General features: G+C 48.6%; 1 protein-coding gene across 1 annotated transcript; it reads right to left on the bottom strand.

Moving 5' to 3' along the window:
* Positions 1 to 244: 244 nt before the first annotated feature.
* On the bottom strand, positions 245 to 26,997 carry SERINC2 (serine incorporator 2). Its single transcript, XM_006269746.3, has 10 exons — positions 26,918 to 26,997; positions 13,110 to 13,271; positions 11,433 to 11,620; positions 10,336 to 10,415; positions 8,017 to 8,154; positions 7,312 to 7,481; positions 5,564 to 5,654; positions 4,603 to 4,738; positions 3,645 to 3,857; positions 245 to 1,971 (listed from the first exon to the last, which is right to left on the bottom strand). The coding sequence occupies exons 1-10, from the start codon at positions 26,954 to 26,956 to the stop codon at positions 1,833 to 1,835; spliced, it is 1,356 nt and encodes a 451-aa protein (XP_006269808.2). The 5' UTR covers positions 26,957 to 26,997; the 3' UTR covers positions 245 to 1,832.

The following is a 26,997-nucleotide window of genomic DNA, read 5'->3' as shown; positions in this document are numbered from 1 at the left end:
CCATGCTGCCTTCCCTGACCTCCAGAGAATATATTCATTCCCTAAAGCACTCAGACTGCAGCAACCAGCCTAGTCCACCTATATAACACTCAGCTGCATCCATCAGAGCTTCTCTGCAAGTTGTCCAGGGTTGGGATGGTGTGTAGTATGCTCTGCCTGCTACAATGGTGCTAACACTGCCTGCCTGTGTCATATAAACAACTTTGGGAGTCCATCATAGATGGACAAAGGAATCCTCCAAAAGTCCAAATTCCAAACCAGACTTTATTGGCAAGGCAAATCACACAAATCTCCTGAGGGAAACCTGTCCTTGTATGATGCAGGAAAAGCTTTTAGGCTCAGATCCTGGTAAATGGAAAAGGACAGGGGAAGATTCTTCATGGTGCAGCACATTGGATGCAAAGGGCTCTCATGCAGTTCCAGTTCCTAAGGCACTTCCAGCCACTTGAATTCCAGCTACCTCTTGTGTCCAGGAAGCTGGTCCTAGAACTGGGCTCCTGGGGAGTGAGATGGACTTCTGGTATGATGTTTTACCTGCTGTTCCCCCATATAACTTGGGTGATGCAGGTGCTTTAAGGGATCAGGTGAACAGTGGAGTAGGCAAAACCCTACAAAGTGATACACCTACCTATGCTGCAGCCAGGCCTAGATGCTGGCTCAGTTTTTGCTAAGTCTACCCTACAGATACTGCCATGAGTGCAGCTTGTGTAGACACACCTAAGCTAACATGGGTCCTTCGAGCAATGTAGTGACAACAGTGCTAAATTCAGCCCAGACCAACTGCCCCAGCATTGATTGAAGCTCCAGCTAACTTTACACTGTGTGCTGAGCCCTGTGTTGCTGTAGCTCCGCTTTCATGGGGAATCTCCTGACCTAGCTTTAAGCTGGCTTGGGCAGGTATGCCTCCATAAATTGCAATCACAACTGTGGCTGTAGCAGGGACCCGCCCAAAGCAAAACCTGTGTTGTACGTATCATTCTTGTTCTACAAGGTCATCACTTATAATGAGCTGAGCACTGCCTACTAGAGCCTTGGCAGTTTCTGTTGCTGTTACACAGGGGTGGGGCTGGAGGAGCTGCCAAGTGAACTTACTGCAGTAGGAGCATCCTGGGTGGTGTAACTGATGCAATTGAGCAGCAAGGCAGGGGTGAGAAGCCCTTTGACAAACGCTATGTTTTCCTGCTGCAACCACTAACACATCTTCCTAACCCAGTAAAAAAGTACAATGGACTGAAAACCAGTCTCTGAATACAGAATATTAATTTGCCGCAGCAGCTGATTACACAGTAGGGCCAATGCTCAGCAGGCACCAGCCAGTACTAAATTCTATCCCTTTATTTAATCCTTAGTTCTACAGGTAGGTATGGGCCAAGACGGGACATGCGGGAGTCTCAAACCACTCACCAGGCAGCACAGGGTTTTTTGACTGAAACCCACATCAAAACAAAAAATTCAAGAGCAGCTCCTTAAAAACAGTTCCTCAAGGGCAGTTCAACCTTGTCTTTTTCAGAATGAGAAGGATGGAGGCCACACTGGGATGCTAGTCAACACACACACAGACTGCAGAAGAAGCAGTGCTGTATGAAGCTGGCTTCACCCACAAATGGCAGGTTTTCTCTGAGAGGCACTTTTTCCCTTTAAAAACAACAAGAAACAGAAAGGCAAAATCCTGAGGAACTGGTCTCAGTCCTAAAATGAGAGTCAAAGGGTAACATATAGCTTGGGAGAACCACAGCCCTGCTCTCCCCACAAGCCAGGAGCAGGGGGTCATCCCTTGGCAGCATGGTTCTCCGGCTAAAAGTAGCTGAGCTGTCCGACAGGCAAAGTCCTTTTCAGCTGAAGTCTCGATCTGGCAGTACAAGGGGGGCTACCAGAGTCCAGAGGTAGAGGAGAAGCCCGGCCCAGCTGGAAGAGATCTTTACCCACACTGCAGTCCAAGGACTACTCATAGTCTGGAAATGCTCATCAGGCCTGCAACACCGAACAGAAAATCCAAAATCAGATCAAATGAGTCACTGCAATATACTACACAGGGTGTTTCCAGCTAAGAACTCCTGCTTATTCCCCTCACTGCCCCCAGCTTCATAAATGCCTTATTTCTAACCAGCTAAGCACTGAATCCATCTGAATAAGTTAATCGCCCGGGTCATTTGGGAACAAGGCAAGGATCCTGTTTACTTCTCTACATGTCCCAGTTTTGAGGCATCCCTGTAATTAAACTGTGACTTGTGCTCAAGCGCCAGTGTCTCTGTCAGAAGGGATCACTCCTCACTGCACAGGCCAGCTCCGCATCCCAGTGGCCTGAGGAGGGGAAATGTCTGCCCCCAGTCTGCCTTGCAGAACGAGTGCTGCTCTGTGGAGAGTGCAAGCTGGATCCTGCTGAGCGCCGAAGGACAACTGGAGTTTGCTTTGACTCATGCACCAGCACCACAGGGGTCTGAAGGCAAAGTCACTGCCCTGCACTGTCAGAGCAGGTGAAGGGTAACCGAGCGCTGTCACTAGAGCAACCAGTGCTATATAGATAGCAAACAGGAGAAGGGAAGGGCAGGTGGAACGAGCAGGAATACAGAGCTCTGGAAGGAATGGGGGGAGGCTCTAATGGCTAGATCGTCCTAACTTGTAACTGGATCCTGCATTACCACCACCAGCTCTTTCCCTGCCTTTCAGCAGACATTAAGCTCCTCTGCAAGCTCCCCCGGCACAGGCTTAGCAGAGTTCAGCTGAGGACACCTCCACGGATCCAGTCTGCTCGGATGCTGCTGCGGCTGCTGCTCTGCACTGGTTACCTAGGCAACTTCATTACCAGCAGTAAAGCAGCAGGCGAGCCCAGGAGTCTGCCATTGACCACGTGCCCCAGCCAGTTCTGCTGCCCAGCTTGTAGCCACCATATTCACAGCAGCACAGTGAAGGGGCTGGGGAAACTGGGATGACCAAGGTGCTTTGTGTAGTCAAGCTGTCAATCATAAGAAGGCCAAAATGTCTGCTAACTGCAGAGACCCAGCCCCATCTCCTACCAGGCTCCGCACTGTCAGCTTTGCTGGATAGAGGTGCAGGGACAGGGTGGGGAAAGCCAAGCAACCTCAGGCTTTTCTCCCAGCAAAACAATGCTGTAGGCAACCAGGGGCAAATTCACCCCAGAAGAGCAGCAGCAGCAGGTCTGTGAACCATTCACAGCCTCCTCCAGCACCAAGGGCCCTATGCTGCTCTGCTCTCTGGGGGAATTTCAACTTCAGGGACCCCTTCCCAGGTTAGACAGAGAGTGGTGGCTTCTGCATTGGAGTCAGCACTGTCTTCGCATGCCTGAGGGGCGGGCAGTGCTTTTTATTCCACCAAAAGCAAAGCTTTTAATGAAGGGAGGCTGCTGCTTAGCCACCTTTGACAGATGGATGGGTCCCTTGTCTAATTGTGCTTCAGCTCCTCCATCCCAGACAACTATGGGCTAACCTCACCAGAATCAGGTCACTAACTCAGTCTGGGACACGACAGCTACAGCTTGGCCCAGATGCAAACTCATTAGGTACCAAGTTACTTTTCTTGGATCACCTTGAGCTGGGAGTTGAACCCCAGTATCCTCACTCCTATACCAGGGTCCTACCCACTGACATGTCACTCCCAGGACACAAAGACACTGAAGGAGCACGCACCTGTACCAGTTTGTGAGTGTCATCATGATGTAGAGGGAGGCCAGGACAAGGCAGAGGTGGAAGAAGCTGTAATTGTAGGACACACTGTCCTGCTCATTGTCATAGGCCCGGTGCACGCCATCTTCCAGGCTTGCCCCTCCGCTGCCCACTGCTCCTGGGCCTTCCTCAGTCAGCATCATCTTATTCACTTGGGCGTGGTCCGAGGAGCGAATGCTGGGAGCAGATGTGGGAGATGGGTTGAATGCAGGGCAGACAAGCTGGCAAGCTCTGTGTTAATACTACATCTAGTCCAACATGTAGACAAGTTACTCTCCTGCCAGACTGCTGCTCTGGCTCACTATTTGAATGGGAACATCAGCTAAGGTCCACTGCAGGCCAGATTCAGCCCTTGGTTCCATCTGACCTGTCCCTTCCATGCCCTCCTGGCTTCAGGGCTGTTTCTAGCCCCTGACAGCAAGTGTTTTTGGCAGCATGACCCTTCACAGAAATTCACAGCCTTTTATCATACATTGCAATACAGACGAGAGGAAAATCGCAGCAAGTTAAAAGGGTGTGAAGCTTTACTGTGTGCTAGCTGCACTGTGGCAAGTGTCTGTGTGCCTGCCCTCCCTGTGGCAAGTGAAAGCTGGGCAGCAGTACTTTAGCAGTCAGCGAAACAGAGTTAAGCTACCGCAGCTGAGCTTTCACTTACTGTGGCTAGCATGGACACGTGGACAGGCACTTGGATGGAACTGATGCAGAGAAAGTCCCCCATCTCCTTTTAACTTGCTGCAATTGTTTCATTCATCCCTGCTCCCCCCCCCCCCCCCCCCCCCCCCCCCAGAAGGGGCACCATGTGCAAGGTGAGAGGCAAGGGCTGCTATCAGCCCTCATGTGAGCTCGGGCTACAAAAGACTGAATATGACAGTGATGGATAAAGACTCCAGTCAGACGTGGCAGAAGCACCCTGAATCCTCACCTGATAAAGAGCGTGCACAGAACAAAGATGACCAATCCCACAATGCTCGGGGCATCCCACCACATGGTCACATGCCCCTCAGCCACTGGGGTGGCCGTGCTGTTCCTGACCAGGAGGGTGGGGTTACAGGATTTGTCTGTAACAGATTTCAAGATAACAATATAAAAAGCCAGAACCTTTCCAACTGCTCAGACCCAAGGCCTCTTTTCATACAACATGACTTTCATGGCCCAGAGCACTCCACCCTTCTGCCCCTGCCTTCCCCCAACACTGCAGAAGTCCCAGGGCCAATCCAATGTCACTTCATATGGGGACCTGCCCCCAAGGACAGCATGACAACACATGCCTTTAGTGCAGAGGATTTCCCCCCACCCCTCCCATCAGGCCTCCAAAGTTGCTCCCCTCTTCATGCTAGTGAAGCAAGCCTCAGGTCACTGACCCACCACATGAGCACTATGGGCTGTCACAATGGTCCAAACTGGACCTGATGCCCAGAAATGAGGGAAAGCAGGACCTGCAGTTACAGCCCAGAGACCACAGGAATCCTAAGGATCAGAGAGAAGAGGCTGCTCTTCATGGATCTTTCTGGCTTGAGCTCTCATCTGTAACCAGATGCACTGGGCACAGTGAGGAGCAGGAAGCATTTAAGTTAACTAATGCAAGTGAAAGCCAGACATGTAGGAGACCCTGTAGATGCTGGGGGTGGGAAACAACCAGGGAAGAGGAAGCCAAGAAAAAACTTGTGCCAACCCTGCTACATTTTGGGGGGGGGGGCGACAACACCAAGACCCCCAGCAACCTGCACAGGCCAATCGCCCATTCTTGCCAGTGCTACCACTCCCAACACCCATGCCCAGCCAAGCAGGTTGGCTGAGCACCTTGCTCTGACAAGTCTGAGGCTAGGATTAGTACTATTTACTTGGGATATCAGCCAGAGGCCCTCGGGACCAGTTTCACTTACTTGGCACATTGGCCAGAGCCGACCAGGTGATGAACATGGTGTAGAGTGTGATGAGGGAAGCCTGCAGCAGGCCTGAGTGTGGCTGAGCATTCTGCAGAGAGGAAAAGGGGGTCATTAGGGCTATATACCCTGTACAACCAGCTGCATGGCACAGAAAAGCAGGCAGCACTAGCATCTGTACTGGTATTGTGTGTGACAGCCGAGGCAATCCAGGAGGAAAGAGCATCCTGCTGCCATGTAGTGCTGCTGAATGCCACCAGGCACAGCCAGGCTGGCATAGCTCTGCCCAATGGGCCCCAAGCAGCTGGGCTGGCACCTGCCCCACAGATGCAGGGGTTTGTGAGAAAGAGATAATAGCAGCTCAAATCTGCGTGGGATGTCAAGCTTTGTTTTTCAACGCAGGAATCATTACACTGGATCAGAGCTGTGACATATCCAACCCAGTCTCCCATCTGGGACAATGACGAGGGCCAGATTCGTCAGAGGAAGGCACTAGTGACCCTGCAATAAGCAGCAATGAGGTAACCTATTTTGCAGGCATGTCTCTTCTTGACCCCCAAGCAGTTAGCTGCTCACCTATAGCCTAAATCCTCAGGGAAGTAGATAAGGGATAGAACTATCATATGGTACAACCATCAATATGCTCATCATCCATCCACATAACCAATCTTTCTATGGATCCTGCCAGCTGTTGGCATCAGTGGTACGTCAGGGCAGAAAGCTCCATGCTGGGTTAGTGAGAGGACTAAACAATGTTGCTGTAGGTCCCTGGCCATCCTGTGGTTCCCTGAACCATGGAGTGCTGAACAGCTAGAGATGCCCCAAATCAGTGTGACCTGAGCACTCCAGGACGCTACACGAAAGTGCAGTTGTATAAAAGCAATTGGGGTCAGCTTACAGCAGTTTCCCATCGTACAAAGCTGCCAACATTTGTGGGAGGGGCTCCCTGCTCTCTACCTCCTTGTCCAAGCTGCTGAACAGGAATAAGAGGTACTCCCTGCTGACCCGTTAACTCAAAACTCTTCATCTCAGACAACAGCACCCCTCACCTCACACGTCAGAGGTAATGCCATTGAGATCAGAGCTCTGCCACAGACTTGGGCTGGGTGATAGGAACCTGTCACCCTCTGCAGACCTATACAAGGCCACGTGCAGGCAGGGAGCATCCAATCTGCCTCAGCTCACTGCTCAGCTATTCACTCTGGTTGAAAAGTCAGACAAGCAGCCTGGTTGCTACCCCTGCAGAGTCTGGCTGGGGCTAGATGCAAGCCAGCAGGGCAAAGTAATTAAGGGAGCTGACTCCATAGCACAAAACAGGCTTCTGAGCATGCTGCATTGACCCCGTACTGCAGCAGACAGCTAGCTCAACAAAACTGCAGCTAGCTCAACAAAAACAGAGCAGTTTAGCTCATCAGGCTTTGCCTTATACAACAAGCTGGCTCCATTAGCAGAAATCAGGTTCTCTCTCCAGAGCTAAGCCAGAGGTTGTGTTATCCAAGCCCAGGTTCAGCCACCATGGGACAACCTGATTTCAGACAAGGGGCTTGTTTAAAGGAAACCAGAGTGGGCTGATCTCAGTTTTAATAACTTGCTGCCTTTCTAAAGTGGGCACGCTGTTACGTATCAACCTGCCAGCTGGCCAGCTGCAGTTCTTGATTTAATCACCAGATGGCACATGTGCTCCAAAGGGGGAGTGAAGCAGCACAGGCAGTAGCAGAGGCCTAGGAGCATGCCACCTCCCTCCTCACCTGGATTTTGGGCAGGATGGACACCACAGAGATGATCACACAGAAGATGAGGTTGAGACTGATCAGCACCTTGTTCTCTGTGCAGCCATCATGCTTGGTGTAGTAGACATACAGCAGCACCACAGCCGTGATGGATGCTGCATAGAAGATGAAGGTAACGAAGAAAAGGCCTGGAGAGGACAGAGCAGAGAGGACTGAGTAACACAAAGGGGAGCACCTGTGGGGCTCTGTTACCCCCCAACTTTACTGTCAACTACTTTTAGAGCCCCAGAGGGGCAGGGATCACAGAGCAAACACACTGCCTATGCTGCAACCTGTCTGTAGGCACTTGGCCATTTTCTTTCACCCCACAAATACAGGGGAAAGAAGCATTAACATGAGGAAAACAGGAGGCACCAGCAGGGTGTCCTTGGCAAACAGAGCATCTCAAACTTCCCAGCTCTTTCAGGGGGATTGACAAAAGCCACTTCCACGTAGCAATCCCTGGTAACGTCTCTGATGGTCAAGAACTCCTGAAACAACGAAAATGCTAAAGTGCACAAAGATAAAGATACGGAGACGGGTTTTGTCATACGAAAAAAGAAGGTTTTTCAAGCTGGATCAATTTAGGCTGCTGGGGCCATGTCAGTGTCTCCCCGCCACCCCCCGCACCCTGTTCCAAAGGAGAAAGACTTCTAAAGACTCATAGCATCACTCTGTACAGACCTGCGTACCAGCCTTTGGCATTGCCTTCATCTGCATTGCGAAGCCAGATCTGACTCCAGGAGTGGGCAAAGTCAATCAGAAGGATGAGCTGGATGAGAATGAAGAAGAAGGAGCCCACCACACCAAAGTAGAACCACACTGGATTGGGATGGGGAAACAAAAATACCAAGAAGTAAAAAAACTAATTAGCACCAAAGAAATGTCTAACTTTATGAATAATGAGTCCATTGGAGATGGAACCAAAGAAAGAGGCTTCTTCTTGGCAGCTCCTCTGCTTGAGCATTGAGGCAGTGGGATACCATCTCAGCACATGAGTGATGCAGTGCTTTAGAGCCAACGTGCCATAGTGCATACTGCCAAAATGATCTTGGCAGGGGAATTAGCTCTCATGACTGCACACTGGAATTTAGCTGTCTGTCCTCTGAGACAAGGGAGAGACCCATTAGCTGAAGCTAATGTAAAGGGCTGGTCCTGAGAGATAATTTGCATTAAAAAAAGGAATGCATTTAAAAAGGGAAGTGGCTTTTCCTGACCCATGCGGAAACAAGCATCAAGATTCATCCACGTCATTACTCCAGCTTCTGTCTTCTCAAGCCCCTTCCCCAGCTGCATGGACCCAGTAACCCACAGCTGGCCCCTCCAAGAGCTCTGCTATCCTGGAAGCCCTTATCCCTCTGCTGCTGTTTGGCTCAAGATAGGTAATGCATTCGACAAGGCTAGTTCAGACACTCTCCAGGTGTTCCTGGGTCCTCCCCCAGCTCAGTTTAAAATACAATTGTTATTTTTAGAGGTGCACTGGTACATCGGTCCCATGTCAGATCGGCACCAATATAAGGAAGATTGACAATATTAGCAAACGGCTTTTTTTTGGCTGATGTAGCTGATAATGTGGCCAATAAATACCCCATGCATGCACGCAGCCACAGGGCAGCAAGCAGGCGGCCAGGAGCATAGCTTGGCAGCGTGGAAAGCAGCATGGTTGGTTGTGGGGGAAGGTGTGGGGGGGCAGATCAAGCCCCCCACGATGAGAGAGGGAGCAGGGTTGTGGCTGGTGGTGGGGCTGAGGCAGGGGCAGGCACTGCATAGCCAGAGATGGAGCTGCAAGTGGCTCATTCAGGGAGCACAGGGGATGGTGGCTTCTGCTGCTACACACACCCCAGGAGGGCATGGGGGGGTGCCCCCCAGACCTGCAAATGGGGTGAGGGCAGGCTACCACTGCAGGGTGTGGCTGGGCTCTTCCTGGCGAGGAGGCTGGGCCAGGGTTGCTCTCAGGGCAGGTGCTGGGAGGGGGCTGGAGGGGCTACAGTGAATTTTGGGGTGGTTATAGACCCTCCCCCATAGCCAACCTCTCAGTGCCACCACTGCCCACCCCAAGCACAGTCCCGACCCAGCCCCACAACAGGAAGAGTTTGGTGCTCCTCCAGTCCCAGCCCACAGCTGTTGTCTGCCCTTGCCCCACACGCAGATCCAGGGGCATATGCCCTACATGCCCTCCCAGAGTGTGGGAGTGGGAGCCATGCCCCCCTAGACGAGCCACTCACAGCTCCATCTCGCAACCTACCCCGCCTGCCTGTGCCCTATCATCAGCCCCAGCCCCACTCCATCCCTCAGCGTGGGGGCCTTGATCTGCCCCCCCGCACCCTTCCTCCCCCCACCCCTTCCCCCACAACAGACTTACCAACCCGATGCTGCTCTCCAAGCTGCGGGGCTACAGGCAATTCTATCAGTATTGATGGATATGGCTCATTAAAAATCAGCCATCGGTATTAGCCCAAAAAATCTCTATCAGTGCACCTCTAGCTATTTGTGTAGCTGTAGCCCCCCAAAGCCCAGGAGCATATTATATCAGACACTGTACATACATGAAGCAGAGAGCCAAATGTATTTGGGATGTGTCCTGACAAAGCAGTGCACAAATCTGTGAAGGCTCAAACTAATTAATAGTAAAAGCTGGCCTAATGTGGACCAGCACAAACACCAAGGGTTCAGCCAGAACAGGAGGCAGCGTCAGGGGGCAAATATAAAACCTCAAGTTGCCCAGGTTAGAGAACTGGTCCTCCCATCTGTCCCTGGGCACCCCAATCCCAGTGTAAAGCCTGAATGCACAAGCATTTCACCAAAGCTTCAGGCTAGCTAAAATGGGGTACAAGCAGACTGCCAAAAGAAGAGGTTCCACAAGTGAGAGACCTTCATTGAAAATATCCTGCTATTCTCTTCAACTAACAGCAAAAGCAGCCCATTAGCACAGCCTGAATGGCCATATGAAAGGTAACTTGCTGGCAAGTACTATTACATATCTATGTGTGTATGCAGGTTTACCTGATGTGAAGGAGCCATCAGGAATATAGAAAGCACCCACGGTGATGCCAATCAAAATCAGGAACTTGAAAAACCAGAACCTGAATGCAAAGACAAGCAGCAAGAAATAACTGTGAGAGCTGGGAAGGACAGCATGCTGTCCAGATCCACTGAGATAAAGTGCTACCCTCTCCTCCCCCGCAAGGACATGCCATCCAGGGACCACTCATGCCCCCTGGCATGAAGTCAGAGAGGAAAAACACACACTTAGCACCACTCAATGGACTCCCATTTATAGCACATGGAATCTCACAGTCTAGGGCGGCTGCCCTGGCTAGAGTTAAAAATAACATCCCTCCTCCCCCCTTCTCTCCAGCCGCAAAAAGAGTTCCCTTAAAAAAATAATAAATGAAAGTCTGCTTTTATAGCAAGATGTTCTGCCCCCGACTTTCCAGAGGCCAGTAATGATACAGCTCTTAAACTGAGCGCAAAACTGTCACTTTCTTGCACCAACATCCATCAGAGAACCTAATTAAAGCTTCAGTCAGATTTTTATTTAATAAAGCAGTCACAGATCAATGGCTTCTACTTTCAAGTAAACAAGAACTAGCAGCAGGAGGCTATTACCCAACAACATTGACTGTTTCTACCCACAATAGCAGCAGGTTGCCTAGGGCCAGAATTGAAGGCATTTTATTTGGAAAGAAATTCCACCTAACTGCTATTATTAGACCTCACTCATGCAGCAGCAGCTGCCAAGATGAGAAACTGAAGCTCAACCAAAAGTTACTGCATGAGAAAAAAACTGCTAAACCCAAAGTAAACCCTAATCACTTCCACTGTAGAATAGCTGGGCCAGGCTCTGTTGCCAGGTTTAACCAAAAGAGGATTGGAAATCAGTCTCCCTGGCCTCAAAACTGACAAGACCCAAACTGAAACTGGCCAGTAGGTGTCTGCTCTGCAGGGCATCAACAATATAACACACACCAGGTGTTTTTTAAGTTTTTTTCTTTTCAAGTAGTGGTAGTATCACCAACTTGCTAGGGCATTTCACAGATGTGGTACTTTGGATGGAGGGATTAACACTTGCAAGACGCGACAATTTCCAGGAGCCTCACCCGTTTTGAATGGCTGCTCTCGGATCCTTGCTGCTCCTCACGCATATCATGATCAAGGCAAACAGGAAGAAGAAAGCAGCCATGGCAAAGCCCATGCGATACACGGATTTATGACCCAGGAAGGAGTTGCAATTGACATGGCCTTCAACACCCAGGATCTGGCTGCCTCCTTTACAGAAGCCAGGAAGCTGTTGTAAGGAGAGAGAAAAGGATTCAGTGAGCCTTAGAGCCAGCAGGGCCCTGCAGAGAACCACTGTGCATCCAGAGAGCTTGAGCCAGGCAATAAATACCCTGCTGTATCCACAATCTAAACAGACACAAGAGACCAAGTGTAATAATGGAAGCAGAGCTGCAGTGCAGGGCCAGGAGCTTTTAGTGCTCAACAAGGTTAGGCAAAGAAATTGTATCCTAGACTAGAGCTTAAGGGCTTGTCTGTGCCGCTGCAGACCCTGATAAGGATGGGATAGAAGATGTCCTGACTAGTGATGCACTCCAGACCCCAAAGTTCACCACTGAAGCTGCTCCGGGCTCACCCATGGTCACTGCCCACCCTCAGGCACATCAGAGACCGAGTGGGCACTTGAGACAAACCTGAAGCAGCTTCAAGGCTCTGGAGCCTGCCCACAAATTCTGGTGGGCAAGACATGCTCAGCCCCATCTTTGTTGAGACCTACTGCAAGAGAGCGAGAGAGATTGCAAAATGCATCGCAGTTGCTCTTTGGGAGCAAAACATTCTAAGGATACCTTCCTGGCAAGAACTGCAGTCCTGCAGCCAAAAGCCCTGGAGGTGGAGGGAATCCATAAACCAAGGATTGGCAGGGCCATCTCCCTCCAGACCAGCTGTGAGCCTCAGTCTGAAGATGGAGTGACCACATTTAGACTGGACATTAGGAAGAATTTCTTCACAGTTAGAGTGGCCAAGGTCTGGAACGGGCTCCCAAGGGAGGTGGTACTCTCGCCTACCCTGGGGGTCTTCAAGAGGAGGTTGGATATGCATCTAGCTGGGGTCATCTAGACCCAGCACCCTTTCCTGCCTATGCAGGGGGTCGGACTCGATGATCTATTGAGGTCCCTTCCGACCCTAACATCTATGAATCTATGAATATCTAGCAGCAGGGTAGCTGCATAGCACATTTTTAATGGGTAGGGCAATCAACCATTGAAGCAACTCCTTAATAGATATGGTGGACTCATCAGTTACAGTCACCGTTCAACTAGCACGGGCTAGATCGGGCTGGGGAATGGAAATCAGCCCAGCTAGCTCAGTTGGCCAAGTTCTCCTCCCCAGCATGACCATCCCCTGCCTGATCTAACACTGGGCATGGAAAATCAGCCCAGCTGGGCTGACTCCCCATCCCTGGCTGACTGAAACATGGAAACAGCCTCACTGTTTCAAAGAAGCAACATGGACCAGCTGTTTCGAATGAAAATGAAATTTGATACGAAACACTGTTCCCTCGAAATTGAAGGCAAAACAGAACGGTGCCATTTTGCACAGCCCTATTGACTAGTGCTACATATTAACATTTCTCTTTCAATGTATGGGAGCTCAAATATTTAAATCTCATTTCACCTGGTAAATGACCCCAACATCCCAAGTCCCAGTGTTTTGCTTCCACTTTTGCTCACTGGTCTCACCTTCGTCGGAAAGGGAAAAGCACTGTGGATGTTATTTACCTTGTACAAGTGGTTTTCCACACCAGGTATTATCATGATGATGGACACCAGTGTGCCCAGGAACAGGAAGAAAGTGAAGATGAGGCGGGAGATGGTAGAATTCCTCGCAGAAGGGCAGCAGCCACACAGGAGACAGGGAGCTGACCCACATAGGCATGACACCTGGGGAAAAGAGAGTGAACTGAGCAGACAGCACAGAACGGGGAGATAGTGTTACTGGCAACTTGCTTCTTCACATAAGGCCCACCAGCCACTGTCCTCAGAAAGGTACTGCTTCCGGTTGCTTAGAAAGGGAGGGCTTCTCCCTTCCACCCCACACCTAAAGCCTGAGGACCCCAGCATACAGGGGAAAGGGGTACAGTTTAGACACACTTTAAGAGATCCAGTTTATGATAAGGACTGGCTAATGAGCAGGGCTTGTATTCTAGACTGAATCTGTGGTTCTGGTCTCACACCAATAAACCTTACAGGAGCTAAGGTTAAAAGCCAGCAGAGTGTAACGACCATGCTGTCTGCATGCAGTGACCTATGGAGGTTGGTGTTTTTACCAGCATGGGGCCAGTTTTGCTCACAGCAGTGGTATCTCCCAGAGAGGAGGGGAGGGGTGAGGCTGACAAGGGGAGTCTTCCTCCTGTCTCCATTCTGGCACCCTCCCACCTTTGTCTTGGGCAACCAAGACTCACGCCCTGGTTGCCCAACCCCTAGTTATGCTAAAAATTTGAAACCAGAGCTGGCAGGAATTAGAGGTGCACCAGTACATCAGTCCCATATTGGATCGGCATCAATATGGGGGAAATAGACAGTATCGGCAATCGGCTTTTTTTGCCTGATGTGGCTAATGTGGCCAATAAATGCCACAGAAGTGGGATAGGGGCAGGTGCTGTGCAGCTGGGGTGGGGCATGGGATGAAGCAGCGAGTGGCTCATCTGGTGGGGGGCAGCTCCCATTGCTGTGTGCACCTCAGGAGGGCATAGCAGGTGTGTGCCCCCAGATCTGCGTGGGGCAGGACGAGCTACTGCTGGGGCTGGAGCCAGAGCTGCACTGAGTTCTTCCCGGCAGGGGTGGGAGCTGGGCTGGGCTGCGCTCAGGGTGGGAAGTGGTGGCAATGGGAGTGGGTTATGGGGGAGCTACGGTGAGTTTTGGGGTGGCTGCAGCCCCCCCCTACCCATATTGCCCTTCCCAATGCTGCTGTCACCCACCCTGAGCACAACCTGGCCCAGCCCCTCGCCAGGAAGAGCCTGACGCAGCCCCAGCTCCAGCCTGCAGTGGCAGCCCACCCTGCACTGCGCAGATCTGGGGGGACACCCACCCACCCCTTCCCCTACAACAGACTTACCAGCCTGATGCCGGTCTGCAAGCTATCTGGCTGCATATCGGAATCAGATCGGTATCAGCCGATATGGTTCTTTAAAAATTGGCCATCAGTATCAGCCCAAGAAATCTGTATCGGTGCCCCCCAAGCAAGAATTTTAATGAAATATCTTCTTCACAAAAAAAGCCAGTTCAAACCAGAACTGTTCCTGAAACAGGATCCATTCCCCTGAATTTCAACAGCTTCAAAAAACATGGAAAATAGTTCCGCTTTTCAGTCCAAAATGACTGCTTTGAAATTCAACTTCATTTACAATCAAAATGAAGCACTGGCCTAGACTGAGATGTCTTTTTTGTCAGTTGGAAGTCAGAAGTCTTCAGGGTGGACTTTGCATGCCAGCGCAGAGCAGAAACTTCAAATACTCCTGTGATAGGAAAGCAGTTTCCCACCACATCTTAACTATACAAGGACAGTATCATTAGCCCCTTTTTATAGATGGGAAACGGGATGCTGAAACAGTATGTTTAAGATCCCTCCTTGCAACCAGAAGCACAAGTCCAGCTTCTCTGCATCCCAGATGTGTGTTTCATCCAACTGGTCTCACCACCACTTGCTTTCTTAATTTTGGAAAATTTAGGTTTCAAGTGCCATCCTAGTCCCATCTGCTCTGGCCTCCCAGGTTCCCAGCAGCAATGGGGATTTTGTTAACAGCTGGACAGTTTAGCTGGCTCCACATGGGCTGTAGCAGCAGTAGCGGGGCAGCTAGGTACCTATTCCACAGCCAAGAAGAGACAGGGACATATTTTTTCCCTCTACTCCCCCAAAATGCCTGTTTGTTTTGCTCTCCAATACAGACAGCCCCTGGCCAAAGGCTGAGTAAAGTCTACGTGCTGGAATTGCAGAGCCTATGTGAGAATGTCTCTAGACATGGAAATCCTCATCTCCCCCACTCGTGATGGTGGGTATAGCTTGAAAAGAGAAAAAGGAGGGCTGGGGGGAAAGAGTGCTGTGCTGTTTAGAGGGAGTTTAAGAGGCTTCCTGGAAAAGAGTGTATGTATTTACATGACAAGCTGTATGAAGAAGAAATAGCATTCAGGATTAAATAGTGGAGAACGTTACAGGAACATAAGTACAAAAATTATATCTACAGACTTTTCTATGGGAGGGGAAAAGGGTAACAGACAGATACAACCCTTCCAAACCAGCTGCTGTCTCATCAGGATTTAGGAAATAGAAAATTCATCTTTTTAGGGTTTCGTTACAGATGTTTTGTCATTTCTGTTTTACCAAGGGATTGCTTCCATAGGCTGGGCTCTGTGTCTCATCCAGCTTTGCATTACAGTTCTTTACTTACCTAACTGCTTTTTAAACTGATTGCACAGAAAAGGCACTTTTGATTTTCACCAAAGTCAAAAGGATTTGGCCCACCGATGTCTAGAATACTCTTGAAACTCTGAAGCTGATCACACGTGGTGTTCAAAAGCTACCACTGCACAGAGACAAACAGAGAAAGCTTCCTGAGCCAAGCATGGGGCCTTGCTTCACTCAACCAAGTGAGAAGGACAGGTAAAATTTTGCCGTCCCACTGTTACAGCTGAACTGAGTTTTGCATCACCAGTTATGTGGGTCAAGTTTCATGTTAGCTAAGTATCTTGAACACTGGGATTTCCCTACACACTTAAATTCCAGGTAAGTACGAAGCTATTTCTAATTTTCCAAAATTTAGAGAGGCCTGACTACTTTGCATTAAAAAGCAAATTTTAGAATCTTAATATTATTTCTGGCACAGTAACATACAACCCTGCACTTAACTCCAGGACATTTCTTGGCTCGTCTCATTTGAACATATAATGGGACCAGCTCCAAGTTCTAGGCACTGATGAGCAGAACTTTTGATTTTGGAGGTGGGGGGAGAGAGGGACCTATTTCTGCATGATCTGAATTTGAAAGAAAAAAATTGGCAAATTAGGACAAGACAAAAAATTATAAAACCCACTGTACTTGGTCTACATAAGCAATAAGGTAGTGACCATCTCATTACATGAACACATGCTTCTGTATTTTTTTAATTAGTATATTATACTGGGTAATAAAATTAAAGCTTACGGATCTGTTGTCTATGACTCACTAAGCAGCAATTACTAATCCTGTTGCAAGAAGATGGCAGGTCCATAAAGAAGTACTTCAGTAACAACAGAAGAGCAAGGGAATTCCAGGTTTGCATTACGTGACTGCCACCTCCTTGAAAACTACCAAGGAAGAGAAGTGTAATGTATTTTCTACCCTGAGCTATATTGGATGCTCTCAGCTCCTGCTACGTGACAAAGATGTCCTAAAAGCTTGCTAACATCACTCAGGAACTATATGACAAGCATGTTGAAGCTGTGTGACGTTACCACCATATTTAGGGATACAAATAGTCAGGGAACCAGTTTGTTAGCTTTAGCCTAAATGAATTGCAGCATAATTGCTGCTGATAGCACCCGCCCTGCACTGAATGTCACAGCATGTGACGCTTGCTGCTCAGACAAGGCCCCAGCCCAGCTACAAAAAGGAAACAATCATATCATATATGTTAAGTGATAGCCAAACAAACAGTCTGTAAAATAGAACATCATTACAGTGACCTAAAAAAGGAAAAAAAATGTGCTTGCATCTTCCTTTTATGAAGTACTGAAAAAACTGCAGTTTAACCTCCTTGAGACTTATGAAGCAATGCTACAATTTCCCCAGTCATCTCCAGCATCTAACAGGAAAAACTGGACTTACAGAATGTGCATTGCAAATGTGAAACATAAGAAGAGACAGGAAAATTTGGAAAAAAAAAAGAAAAGCTTGCATTCAGCTGTTCTCAATATCTAATTTAAAAAACAAGTAAAGGAATAAAGGTGCTTTTGTTCCATTTTTCAGGACAGGCTACAAAGTCAGTTTAGAGCAGCGGTCTCCAACCTTTTTAAGCAAGAGATCACCTTTGGCATTTAAAAGCAACCCAAAATCTACTGGGCGCAGCCACCCCTTCCCCCCCGCCCAGCAGGTAAGTCGGGGGGGGGGGGCAGATCAAGAAAAAATTATTTGGGGGCATGCCTCCCCAGCAGGTAAGTCCCACCTGGCTGGGGCCCAACTCAATTTACCCCTGCTCTTGCCTCTGTGGCACTGTCCCTCAGTGCAAGGGTCTCACTCTAGCCCCCACCTCTTCCCTCCCCCATGGACTGACCTGCTGGGCTGGGCCGTGCGTGTGCAGGCACATGGGTACTCAGCCCCGCACCCCAGCCTTGGATGGACTCCAAGAGGCTCTGAGATCTACTGCAAGAGACTCCGAGATCTACCAGTGGATCAAGATCCACTGGTTGGTGACCAGTGGTTCAGAGGGTGGTCTAAAATGGCCAGGGAACTTATGAAGGTTTGTTGTATATTCCCATTTTTCAGGGGGAATGTGCTTAATAAGATGCACAAAGCCTAGGTTTTCCAAAACAAGCAGTAATTTTGGATGCCAGACTCAAGACCCCTATGAAAGGGCATGTTTCCACAGACAGGTGCTCACTGTTCCCAGAAAAAAAATCAGTTCTCTCTCTCATAGATTGTAAGGGGCTGGAAGGGACCTTGCAAGATCATTGGGCCCAGCCCCCTGCACCAGGCAGGAAAGGCAACAGCTAGGTGACTGTCCAATCTCCTCTTGAAGATCTCCAGGGTAGGTGATTGCACCACCTCTGGAGGGAGCCTATTCCACCATCTAGACACCATGACTGTGAAGAAGTTTTTCCTAATGTTGAGCCTGAAACCGTCTTCCAGGAGCTTGTGATCATTGCTCCTGGTTTTCCCCAAGGATGCCCTGGTGAACACTTGTTCACCGAGCCTTTGATGTATTCCCCTGATGTAGCAGTAAGCTGCTACCAAGTCCTCTCTCAGCCTTCTCTTTTTTAACCTGAAGAGTCCCAGGTCCCTCAGCCTTTCCTCGTATGGTTTGCCATGCAAGACTCTAATCATATGGATAGTTCTTTTTTGGACTCTCTCAAGCTTGTCCACATCCTTGTTGAAGTGTGGTACCCAGAACTGAATGCAGTCCTCCAGCTGTGGTCTCACCAGTGCCAGGCAGGGTGGAAGAATCAGCTCCTTGGTTTTGCTGGCGATGCATCAGTTGATGCTTGCCAGGGTATTATTTGCCCTGCTGGCTACAGCATCACACTGATGGCTCATATTCATACTGTGGTCTATTATTACCCCAGGTCCCTTTCAGTTGTGGTGCTGGTCAGTTTGGCGCCACCGAGCCTGTAAGTATGTAGGGGATTGCTCATCCCCAGATGAAGCACTTTACACTTCTCGATGTTGAACTTCATCTGGTTCCAGTTTGCCCAACTTGCCAGCCTGTCTAGATCTGCCTGTATCTGTAGCCTATCTTAAAGTGTGACCACGTTCCCCCATAACTTGGTGTCATCTGCGAACCTGGCCAGTGAGCTCTTTAGTTCCTCATCCACATCATTGATAGAGATGTTGAAAATAACTGGAGCAAGAATGGACCCCTGTGGGATGCTGCTAATCACTTCTCACCAGGATGACACAGATCCGTTCATTAGTACTCTATGGGTCCTGCCCCGCAGCCAGCTTCCTACCCACCTGACTGTCGAGCAGTTAAGCCCACAATCCTCCAATTTTCCTATGAGAACATCTCTCACATCAACAGTGTTGTAAACTCTCATGATTTTTGGCATTATTCTTAAAATCTACACTTCAGGAATGCGAAAAACTTAGCTCTTTCTTTTATCTATATTTATATTATATTTTAATAGATATAGACATAGATATATACTTATAGATAAAAGAAAGAGCTAAGTTTTCCACATTCCCGAAGCATAGACTTTAAGAACAGTGCCAAAAATCATGAGCGTTGGCAGCACTGCATCAAGCTGGGCACCTGGGGTCACATTTCTAGCATCAGACTGGACATGTGCTCAGCCTACAACATTTTGATCTGCCACCTATAGAGCTGCTCAGCCAAGTTAGTCTCCTTCTGACTGACTCTTCTGCCAAGAAGTGCTAGTACGGTACTCTTAATACTGGTATATAGAAGTGCTGGTATATAGAATAAATATTAACATTTGCTGAATTCTAGGGCTGTGTGAAACAGCATCATTTTGCTTCGACATTCATTTTGACGTTTCGACAGAATAGCGTTTCGTTTCGAGTTTTGTTTTCTTTTGAAAGCACTGCTCCATCTTGATCCGTCAAAACTCTTTGGCTGTTTCAGTGCTGTTTCGACATTTCACCTACAGCCAGCTGAAGATCGGTGCTGCTGCTGGTCTCAGCTGGCAGCACCAATCTCCTGTGATCGGGGAGGCAGATTGGGAGCCTGCACCCCCAGAAGCAGTCCGACACAGCCGCCACAGCCCCCCCAATGGTGCAGGCGAGCCCCTGATCTGTCTGCTAGATGACAGGAGGCTGATGCTGCCAGCTGGGGCCAGCGGCAGGCGGGCCTGGGGCAAATCAGCTCGTGCAGGGTGCCGCCCCCGCACAAGCTGATTTGCCCCAGACCCCACACCCTCCTCAGGTCTACTCTGGTGCGGGGCCTGGGGAAAATCAGTTCATGCCAGGAACCGGCCCCTCCCCAATCCCAGGGCTGGGAAAGGTCTCTGCACAAGCTGATTTGCCCTGGGCCCCACACCCTCCCCCAATCGGCACTGGTGCAGGGCCTGGGGAAAATAAGCTCATGCAGGGACCCAAGGCGGCAGTGGGTCCCCACACGAGTTGATTTTCCCCAGGCCCCACAACAGAGCCAATCGGAGGAGGGTGAGGGGCCTGGAGAAAATCGGATCATGTGGGGACCTGCTGCTGCCTTGAGATTGGGGTGGTGGCAGGTCCGCACACGAGCTGATTCGCCCCGGACCCTCCTCGGATCAGCTCCGGTGTGGGACCTGGGGAAAATCAGCTTGTGCAGTTTTTCTCGTGCGGTTCAGCCCGGGATTGGGGCGGTGGCGGGTCCCCACATGAGCGATTTGCCCCAGATCCCACACCCTCCTTCGATCGGATCCTGTGTGGGACCCAGGGAAAATCAGCTTGTGTGGGGACCCACCACTACCCCAATCCCAAGGTGGTGGTGAGTCCACACATGGGCCCCGCACCAGAGCTGATCTGGGGAGGTGGGGAGAGCCAGGGCTGCCCTCCTGGCGGGGCTGAGCCACATGGGCCTGCACAGCCCTGGCTCTCTCCTGCCTCCTACCACCGGGCTGCTTTGCAATTTGAAACATTTCAAAACTTTGTAAACGTTTCAACTGGCCTTGTTGCGTTTCAAGGCTGTTTCGAAGCTCTTTGTTTCACTTCAGTTTCACTGTTTCGAACTTGAAACCAGTCAAAACAGCATCGAAATGAAACAGCCAGCAAAGCTTCACACCGCCCTACTGAATTCAAAGAGAGGGGAAACCTGCTTCTTATTTGTAAAAGATTATGCATTTCTGCTAATGTGAATGCCGAGAAATATACAAGTTTTCCAGATGTGCTTTAAGCAAGGCAATGCTCATTCGTTTCACTTTTTAGTGATAAACTTAGTTGTTGTCTGAAGTGTTGTTACTGATTTGGGCTCTGATCCAGCAAAGCACTCAAGAACACATTTCAACTTTGAGCCTGTAGGCAGGCTCCCTGACATGCCAAGCACTCGATTAAAAATCACCCCCACAAATCATATCCAAAACAACTGAGAGATCAGGCAACAAGAACTCCCTATTTTCAAATTGGAGGGCTCTTTATACTTGATTTCTGAGCCTGCTTCACATCTACAAGTTCTACAGTCACAAGCCCTAGAAAAACTTGCTGTCTTTTAAAAAGAAAGCTGAGATTCTCATGCAATTACTTGAATCAAGCTGCTGAGGCTTTAAGAAATAAACTAGCCTAATACTGCAAGACTTGCAATAAAAATCACAAGAGTTGGCAAGACTGAATTTAAGCGTGTGCTTCAATGCTTTGCTGGATCCATGCCTTAGGTAGTATACTGGCCTTAGCAGCAGGATGTTACACACATGAATTGTTATTGATTCTGAGGAGAGCCCAGAGGGACGCAGGCTCTAATTAAAAAATTAAACACAGCTGGTTTGAGTTTGTCACATTTCCTTTCTCCTCAAAAAAGGAAAAATTTCATGCCATTTGCAATGTTTTATCAGAGCATTTCAAACAATGGAGAAGCAAAAATACAACCAATGGGCTTCCTAAATACTGGAGCCCTGCAAGTAGTTCTTGAGCATATACAGAGAGTAAGAAAAAAAAAATGTAATGGTCTCCAAGGAAGTGTTCAATGTGATCAGGAAATTCCAACCACAGCACTGCAAGAGAGACCTGACTATTCAAGGAATAGCAGCTTTGTGAAGGACATTTACCCTTGAAAGGATCCCAGATTCTCTTTAAAACCCGTGTAACAGCAGCTATGAAAACTAGCAAAAGATCCCAGGACCCTGTGCACACACCACACAGGATGGGTACACTATGTACTTGTATGAGTGCTATTTGGGGAGTACAGCCAGATACTTAACAAAGGAGGATCCAATTAACTTGTAACAACAGAGTTTTACTTAAGTGTCAACATTTAGAAGTTTATAGGGCTGTGCGAGGCTTTGGGTGGTGATTCGAATCAGAGAAGATTTGGCCCGATTCATTGGCGAAATCTACAAATCCGAATCGAATCAAGGGACCAATTTAAAGGTCCAAATTGATTTAAAGCGCTCCAAATCTTCAGAAAAAGATTCCGAGAGCTTTGATGATTTGGGCAGACCCCGGTGGCTGCAGCCGGGAGCTGCAGCTGACTCTGAGCTGGTAAGTACTAGGGGCTGGGGGAGGAGACCATAGGGGGACCCCTGCCAGCCCCCCCTGACCCTCTCTGCTCCCCCAGCCCCCCCCCATGGCTGCTCCCCCCCCGCTCAGTACTTTAAAGCTCACCGGGTGCTGCTGGGCGGGGCAGGGGGGGCAATCCCTGCTGCCCCCCACTGCCCCACGCTGCATGGGGGGGGGCTCTGCCACAAGTCCTCCGAGCCCCCCATGGGTACCCTACTTGGGCCAGCTCTGGCCCTTTAAGGAAAAAAAAAAACAAAACAGAGAAAAGCCCCAGGACTCACCACTCCTGCAACAGCCTCGGGGCTTCAGGGGCTCATGCAGAGCCCCCCATGGGGTGCAGGGCAGCAGGGGGCAATGGGGATTGCCCCTGGCTGGCAGGAGCAGTGAGCCCAGGGGTTTTTTCAGGGGTTTTTTTCTTAAAGGGCCAGAGCTGGCCCGGGCGGGACTCCTGTAGGGGGGCTGGAGAAGTGAGGGGAGGTCGGGGGGCTTGTGCAGAGCCCCCCCGTGCAAGGGCAGCAGGGATCGCCCCCCCCCCTTTTTTTCCTTCTTCTGGAAAAAAAATCCAATGGAGACAAAGCACACTGCAGCAAGATAGTTAACATGTATTAGTTATGTCACCATTACTGAAAAAACTGTTTTACAATTAAGACCCAGAGCAAGCAGAGAGCAACTCATTGTACTATGCACACTGATGACCTACCATCACAGGCCTCCAAGACAATGCCAGATACCACAAAGTTGCACCTCACAACCAACACTGCAGTTTAACTCCAGTTTCCAGAAGATCTGTTTCCAATAAAGTAGCATATGGAAGGAAAGTTTATCTGGCTGTCTCGTACTTATGCATGAGTACAAACCAATGATTTGCCACAAAAATAATTACTTTTGATCCTCACATGCAAAAGAATAAGAAATCTATTAAATGTGGAAAAGAACAGTACTGTTTAACTAAGTTAATTGCAAAAAGGAAGTTAATGTCATGGAATGAAGTGTGCCTTACTACAGAATCACTCTTTTTTTTATAAACAAGCTCAAGGAAATTAAATGAAATGCAATACTACAATTAAACACAACATTTTAGGCAAGAGTCAAGTCACAAACCTCAGGAAACTCCAAGTTGCAGTTCTGACTTTAAAAAGGTGACTTCTAAATATTATTTAAGTGGTAGGTAAAGGTATAAAAGCTTAACACCCAAAGAACATAACATATGAAGTTGAAACAAAGGGACAAAGTTAGTCTGAAACCCTAGAACCCTGCATATCCGAACTATGAAGTCTTAGCCATGCCTCCTCACTATTTCTTGCTTAAGCGCTGTACTCTACAGTGTTGTATTAACAGGTTTTTGTATTAGCTACATTTCATCTCCAATAATAAGGGTTTTCTGCTCCCTTTCCTATGTGTTGGAGCAGGCGAATGCATTTGAATACAGGCATTTCTATACAGGCTTGATATTTATTAAGCCTTATAGAAAGAAGCAGCTTTGCCATAACCACATGACTTGAAGCAACTAAACTCGCTCTCTTACACACTCCTCTCCTGCTCTCCTCTATCACTTTTTCTTCCACCACTCACTCATGCAGCCTCCAGAGGCCTTGAGAGGGATAAAGAAAACATGCAGATTTGTTGCTTTAAAACAAAAAGGAAAACTGAGCAGCTAATGTGTTTTGTCATGTTGTATGAATTACCATATATGGCAGCTTTCTGCCATGGGACATGTAGGCTCAAAACCAGGCTTATTGTTTAAATTGCTAAAGCATGAGTTCATGGCTGAGGCCTCAGATGCTATGATCCAGAACAGCAGGAAGACATGCAAGTGGAAAATGCAGTGCTGCATATTTGCATCCCAGACAGCAACATGAACTCCCCACATGGGCTGTTCCTGATAGAACAACCTGCACCAGGGAGACTTCAGTCTTCAGTGCAACAGAACTGGGTATGAAAATACTTTGTTTGCCAAAAATGGATTTCAGATTAACAGAAACTATTAGCAAATTTGGATCAAATTCAGCAGTGGTTTGTCTAAAAAGTAGGTGCTCATGGACCAAAACAAAAGTGTTTTAACACTTATCAGATGTTTTCCTCTTGAATATGGGCCACTTCATCTGAACTCAAAAACTGATCTAAATTTTAAAAAAGAATAAAGGTTTTTAAAAGGGTAAATAAGCCCTCAAAATTAGAAACATTCTATTTTGACCCCCAACAAGACCTTATGGGGGGTTTTTTCCTTAATTTAAATTAGTGCAAAACATGTCTGCTTCAGTTTGTTCAGCTTCATTTGTGTCACTCCTCCCCAGCTTCTCAATACAGCCACTAATTAAAAAATCCATCATTTGGCCAGCTCTGGTCAATAAAATTAACCATGTGCACCACTATGAAGTTTGCACCTCACAAAATGATCATCTCTTGCCTTGGACGAAGAAAGCCAGAATTAGGGTTGGAAAATCCCATACCCATGCCCTCAAGTTATCCCCTGGCAGATTTCTGCCGTTTGCCCAATGCCTACATGGACGTACAATCTTTAACATATTTTTTACCCTGGATTTTCAAACATTGCTCAACATAATACAACCGCTACACTTTAAAGGCTGTAGAACATTGCAGTGTTGCAATTGCTTTTGGAGTGCTTTCAGGTTGGGAAACCTTCCTGCTTCCAGTATCGGTAGCCCAGCATGCTGGTGTTGGCCTGTGGCAATAACTACAGAGCGCAGCGACGGTTAAGCCTCAAAAGACCTGCCTGGAATTAAGCTTTGCTGCCTCATTCCAACAAGCCAGGTCATTGCAGAACAGGTCTGGCTATAAGTAACTGAATATGATTCAAGCTGCCAAATTGGGTGAGGTTGCTTTCATACAGGGGACAATGTAAACCTAGAAAAGTGATTCAGTGAGGGAGATCATACATAGTTACACTCCCCGGACTAGCTCAGAAACCAGCCTTCCCATTCCCAATTATACAATATGACAGAATCCTGACTATACAATGCAAGTGCCACGGCATTATCATACAGCTACTGCACTTAAGGATGGAAATAATTTTGCCAGGAAGACAACTCTTGCCCTTAAGAAGTTTGATCAAATATCCACATTACTGAAGAAACCCCCAAACAATATTACCTCCAAAGAAAGCTTAGACAGGCCTGCCAGACATTAAAGTCACACATGGTCCCAATTACAGTCAGAAACTTAGGAACAGCCTGTACTGAGTAGCAGAAACGTTACTTTCTTTTTTTTTTCAACTTGATCTCACTAAAATACCAAATCACATTAGAAAATGTGTATTGGTTTTTAAGCTAGCTCCACTAATATTTAATGTCTGTCCATTTTTTAAGCTTTGATAAAGGAACAGTGCAATGATTTGTTCTACTTTTTTAAGGGTCTTTTGCTTTCTCTTATGAAGTATTTCAGCGACTGCTATATTTGCTAGCTTGAAGGTCTGGTTTGACAAACACTAATGCATGTGAATTCTTTCAGTGGGTGTAGTTATTCATGAGTTTTGCAGGATTAAGCTCATACATATACTAAATACAGGCTGTTCATAAGTTCCTATCTTTTATTGGGACCATGAGGGACTTTCATGCCTGGCAGCCTCCTTGAAACTTTCTTTTGAGATGATATTGTTTGGGGTGCAAACTCATATACAGACACATAGCTACTGAGATATAGATCTGTACGTGAGCTTAATCCTGCAAAACACAAGTAACTATTCTTGCAGAAAAAGTGAGAGAGAGAGTGTGTGTGTGTGTGTGTGTGTGTGTGTGTACCTTCTCTCTTCATTTTACATGCCTTAAGGGTGTAGGGGGGGTGTACATGTGTGTGTACCTTCTCTCTTCATTTTACATGCCTTAAGGGTGTGTGGGGGGGTGTACATGCATGTGTGTGTGTGTACCTTCTCTCTTTCACAATGTTATGCATCTTAAGTGGGGGGGAGGGTGTACGTGCGCACATTCTCTCACGCAATTTTATGTGCCTTAAAGGGTGTGCGTGTGGGTACAGGTGTGCGCGTGTGCGCGCATCTCAATCCATCAGTTGTACGTGCCTTAAAGCGTAGTATTTTTGAGCGACTTTGTTTTTTAAGACGCCGCCATATAAAAAAGTGTAACAGACTTTTTGATTCAAAGGAAGCAAGTCAAAGACTGTTCTGATAAATAGCTTCCTTGCGGGGTACAAAGCTGGCCACAGCACACACATATGCGCGCATCGTGAAAAGAAGCAGTGCCTGGTGCTGAAGACGGAGGAGGACAAGGCAGACAAGTTGCTCTACGAACCGCCCCCCCCCCATTTTCGAAGCAAGTGCTGACTGACCCGGGAGAACTACCCAGCCCCTCTGGCAAAGACCTGCAGCTTGACGGGCTTCCCTGGGGCAAGCAGGTCTAACTGCATGTCAGCCGGTCTAATACAAGAGACCAGCTTCACCCCACGAACAGGGCTTCCTGCCCGCCACGCACCCGCCAGGCTTCACGGGCGCACCAGGCGCCAGGCCCGTGGGCCCACCCCGCTCCCCACCTCCTTGGTATCGGCTCTGACTGCTGAGGGCGCCGGGAAGAGGGGAAGGAAGGCGCACAACTGAAACAGTTTCCAAGCGGGCTGTCAAAAGCGGCGGCAGGAGGAAGCCCCCGCGCCCGGCTTGCTACAAGTTGAAGGGGAGGCGGGGAGGGAGCGGGGCAGGGGCTGAAGAGAAAGGGGCACTCACACAGCTGAGGAGGGAGCACACCCCCAAGCAGGCCCCCATGCTGCCGCCGCCGCTCGCCCAGGTCCCGGCGCCCCGAGCTC

The sequence above is a fragment of the Alligator mississippiensis genome, chromosome 6 (genome assembly GCF_030867095.1).
Source record: "Alligator mississippiensis isolate rAllMis1 chromosome 6, rAllMis1, whole genome shotgun sequence".
Taxonomy (NCBI): domain Eukaryota; kingdom Metazoa; phylum Chordata; order Crocodylia; family Alligatoridae; genus Alligator; species Alligator mississippiensis.
This window is presented reverse-complemented; position numbering and strand designations above follow the sequence as displayed.

Coding starts and splice junctions, on each gene's coding strand:
- SERINC2 (XM_006269746.3), bottom strand. CDS start 26,956: ATGGGGGCCTGCTTGGGGGTGTGCTCCCTCCTCAGCTGT. Junction 11,621..13,109: donor TGGAAAACCACTTGTACAAG/GTAAATAACATC, acceptor TCCTTACAACAG/CTTCCTGGCTTCTGTAAAGG. Junction 5,655..7,311: donor CCATCCTGCCCAAAATCCAG/GTGAGGAGGGAG, acceptor TCCTCTCTGCAG/AATGCTCAGCCACACTCAGG.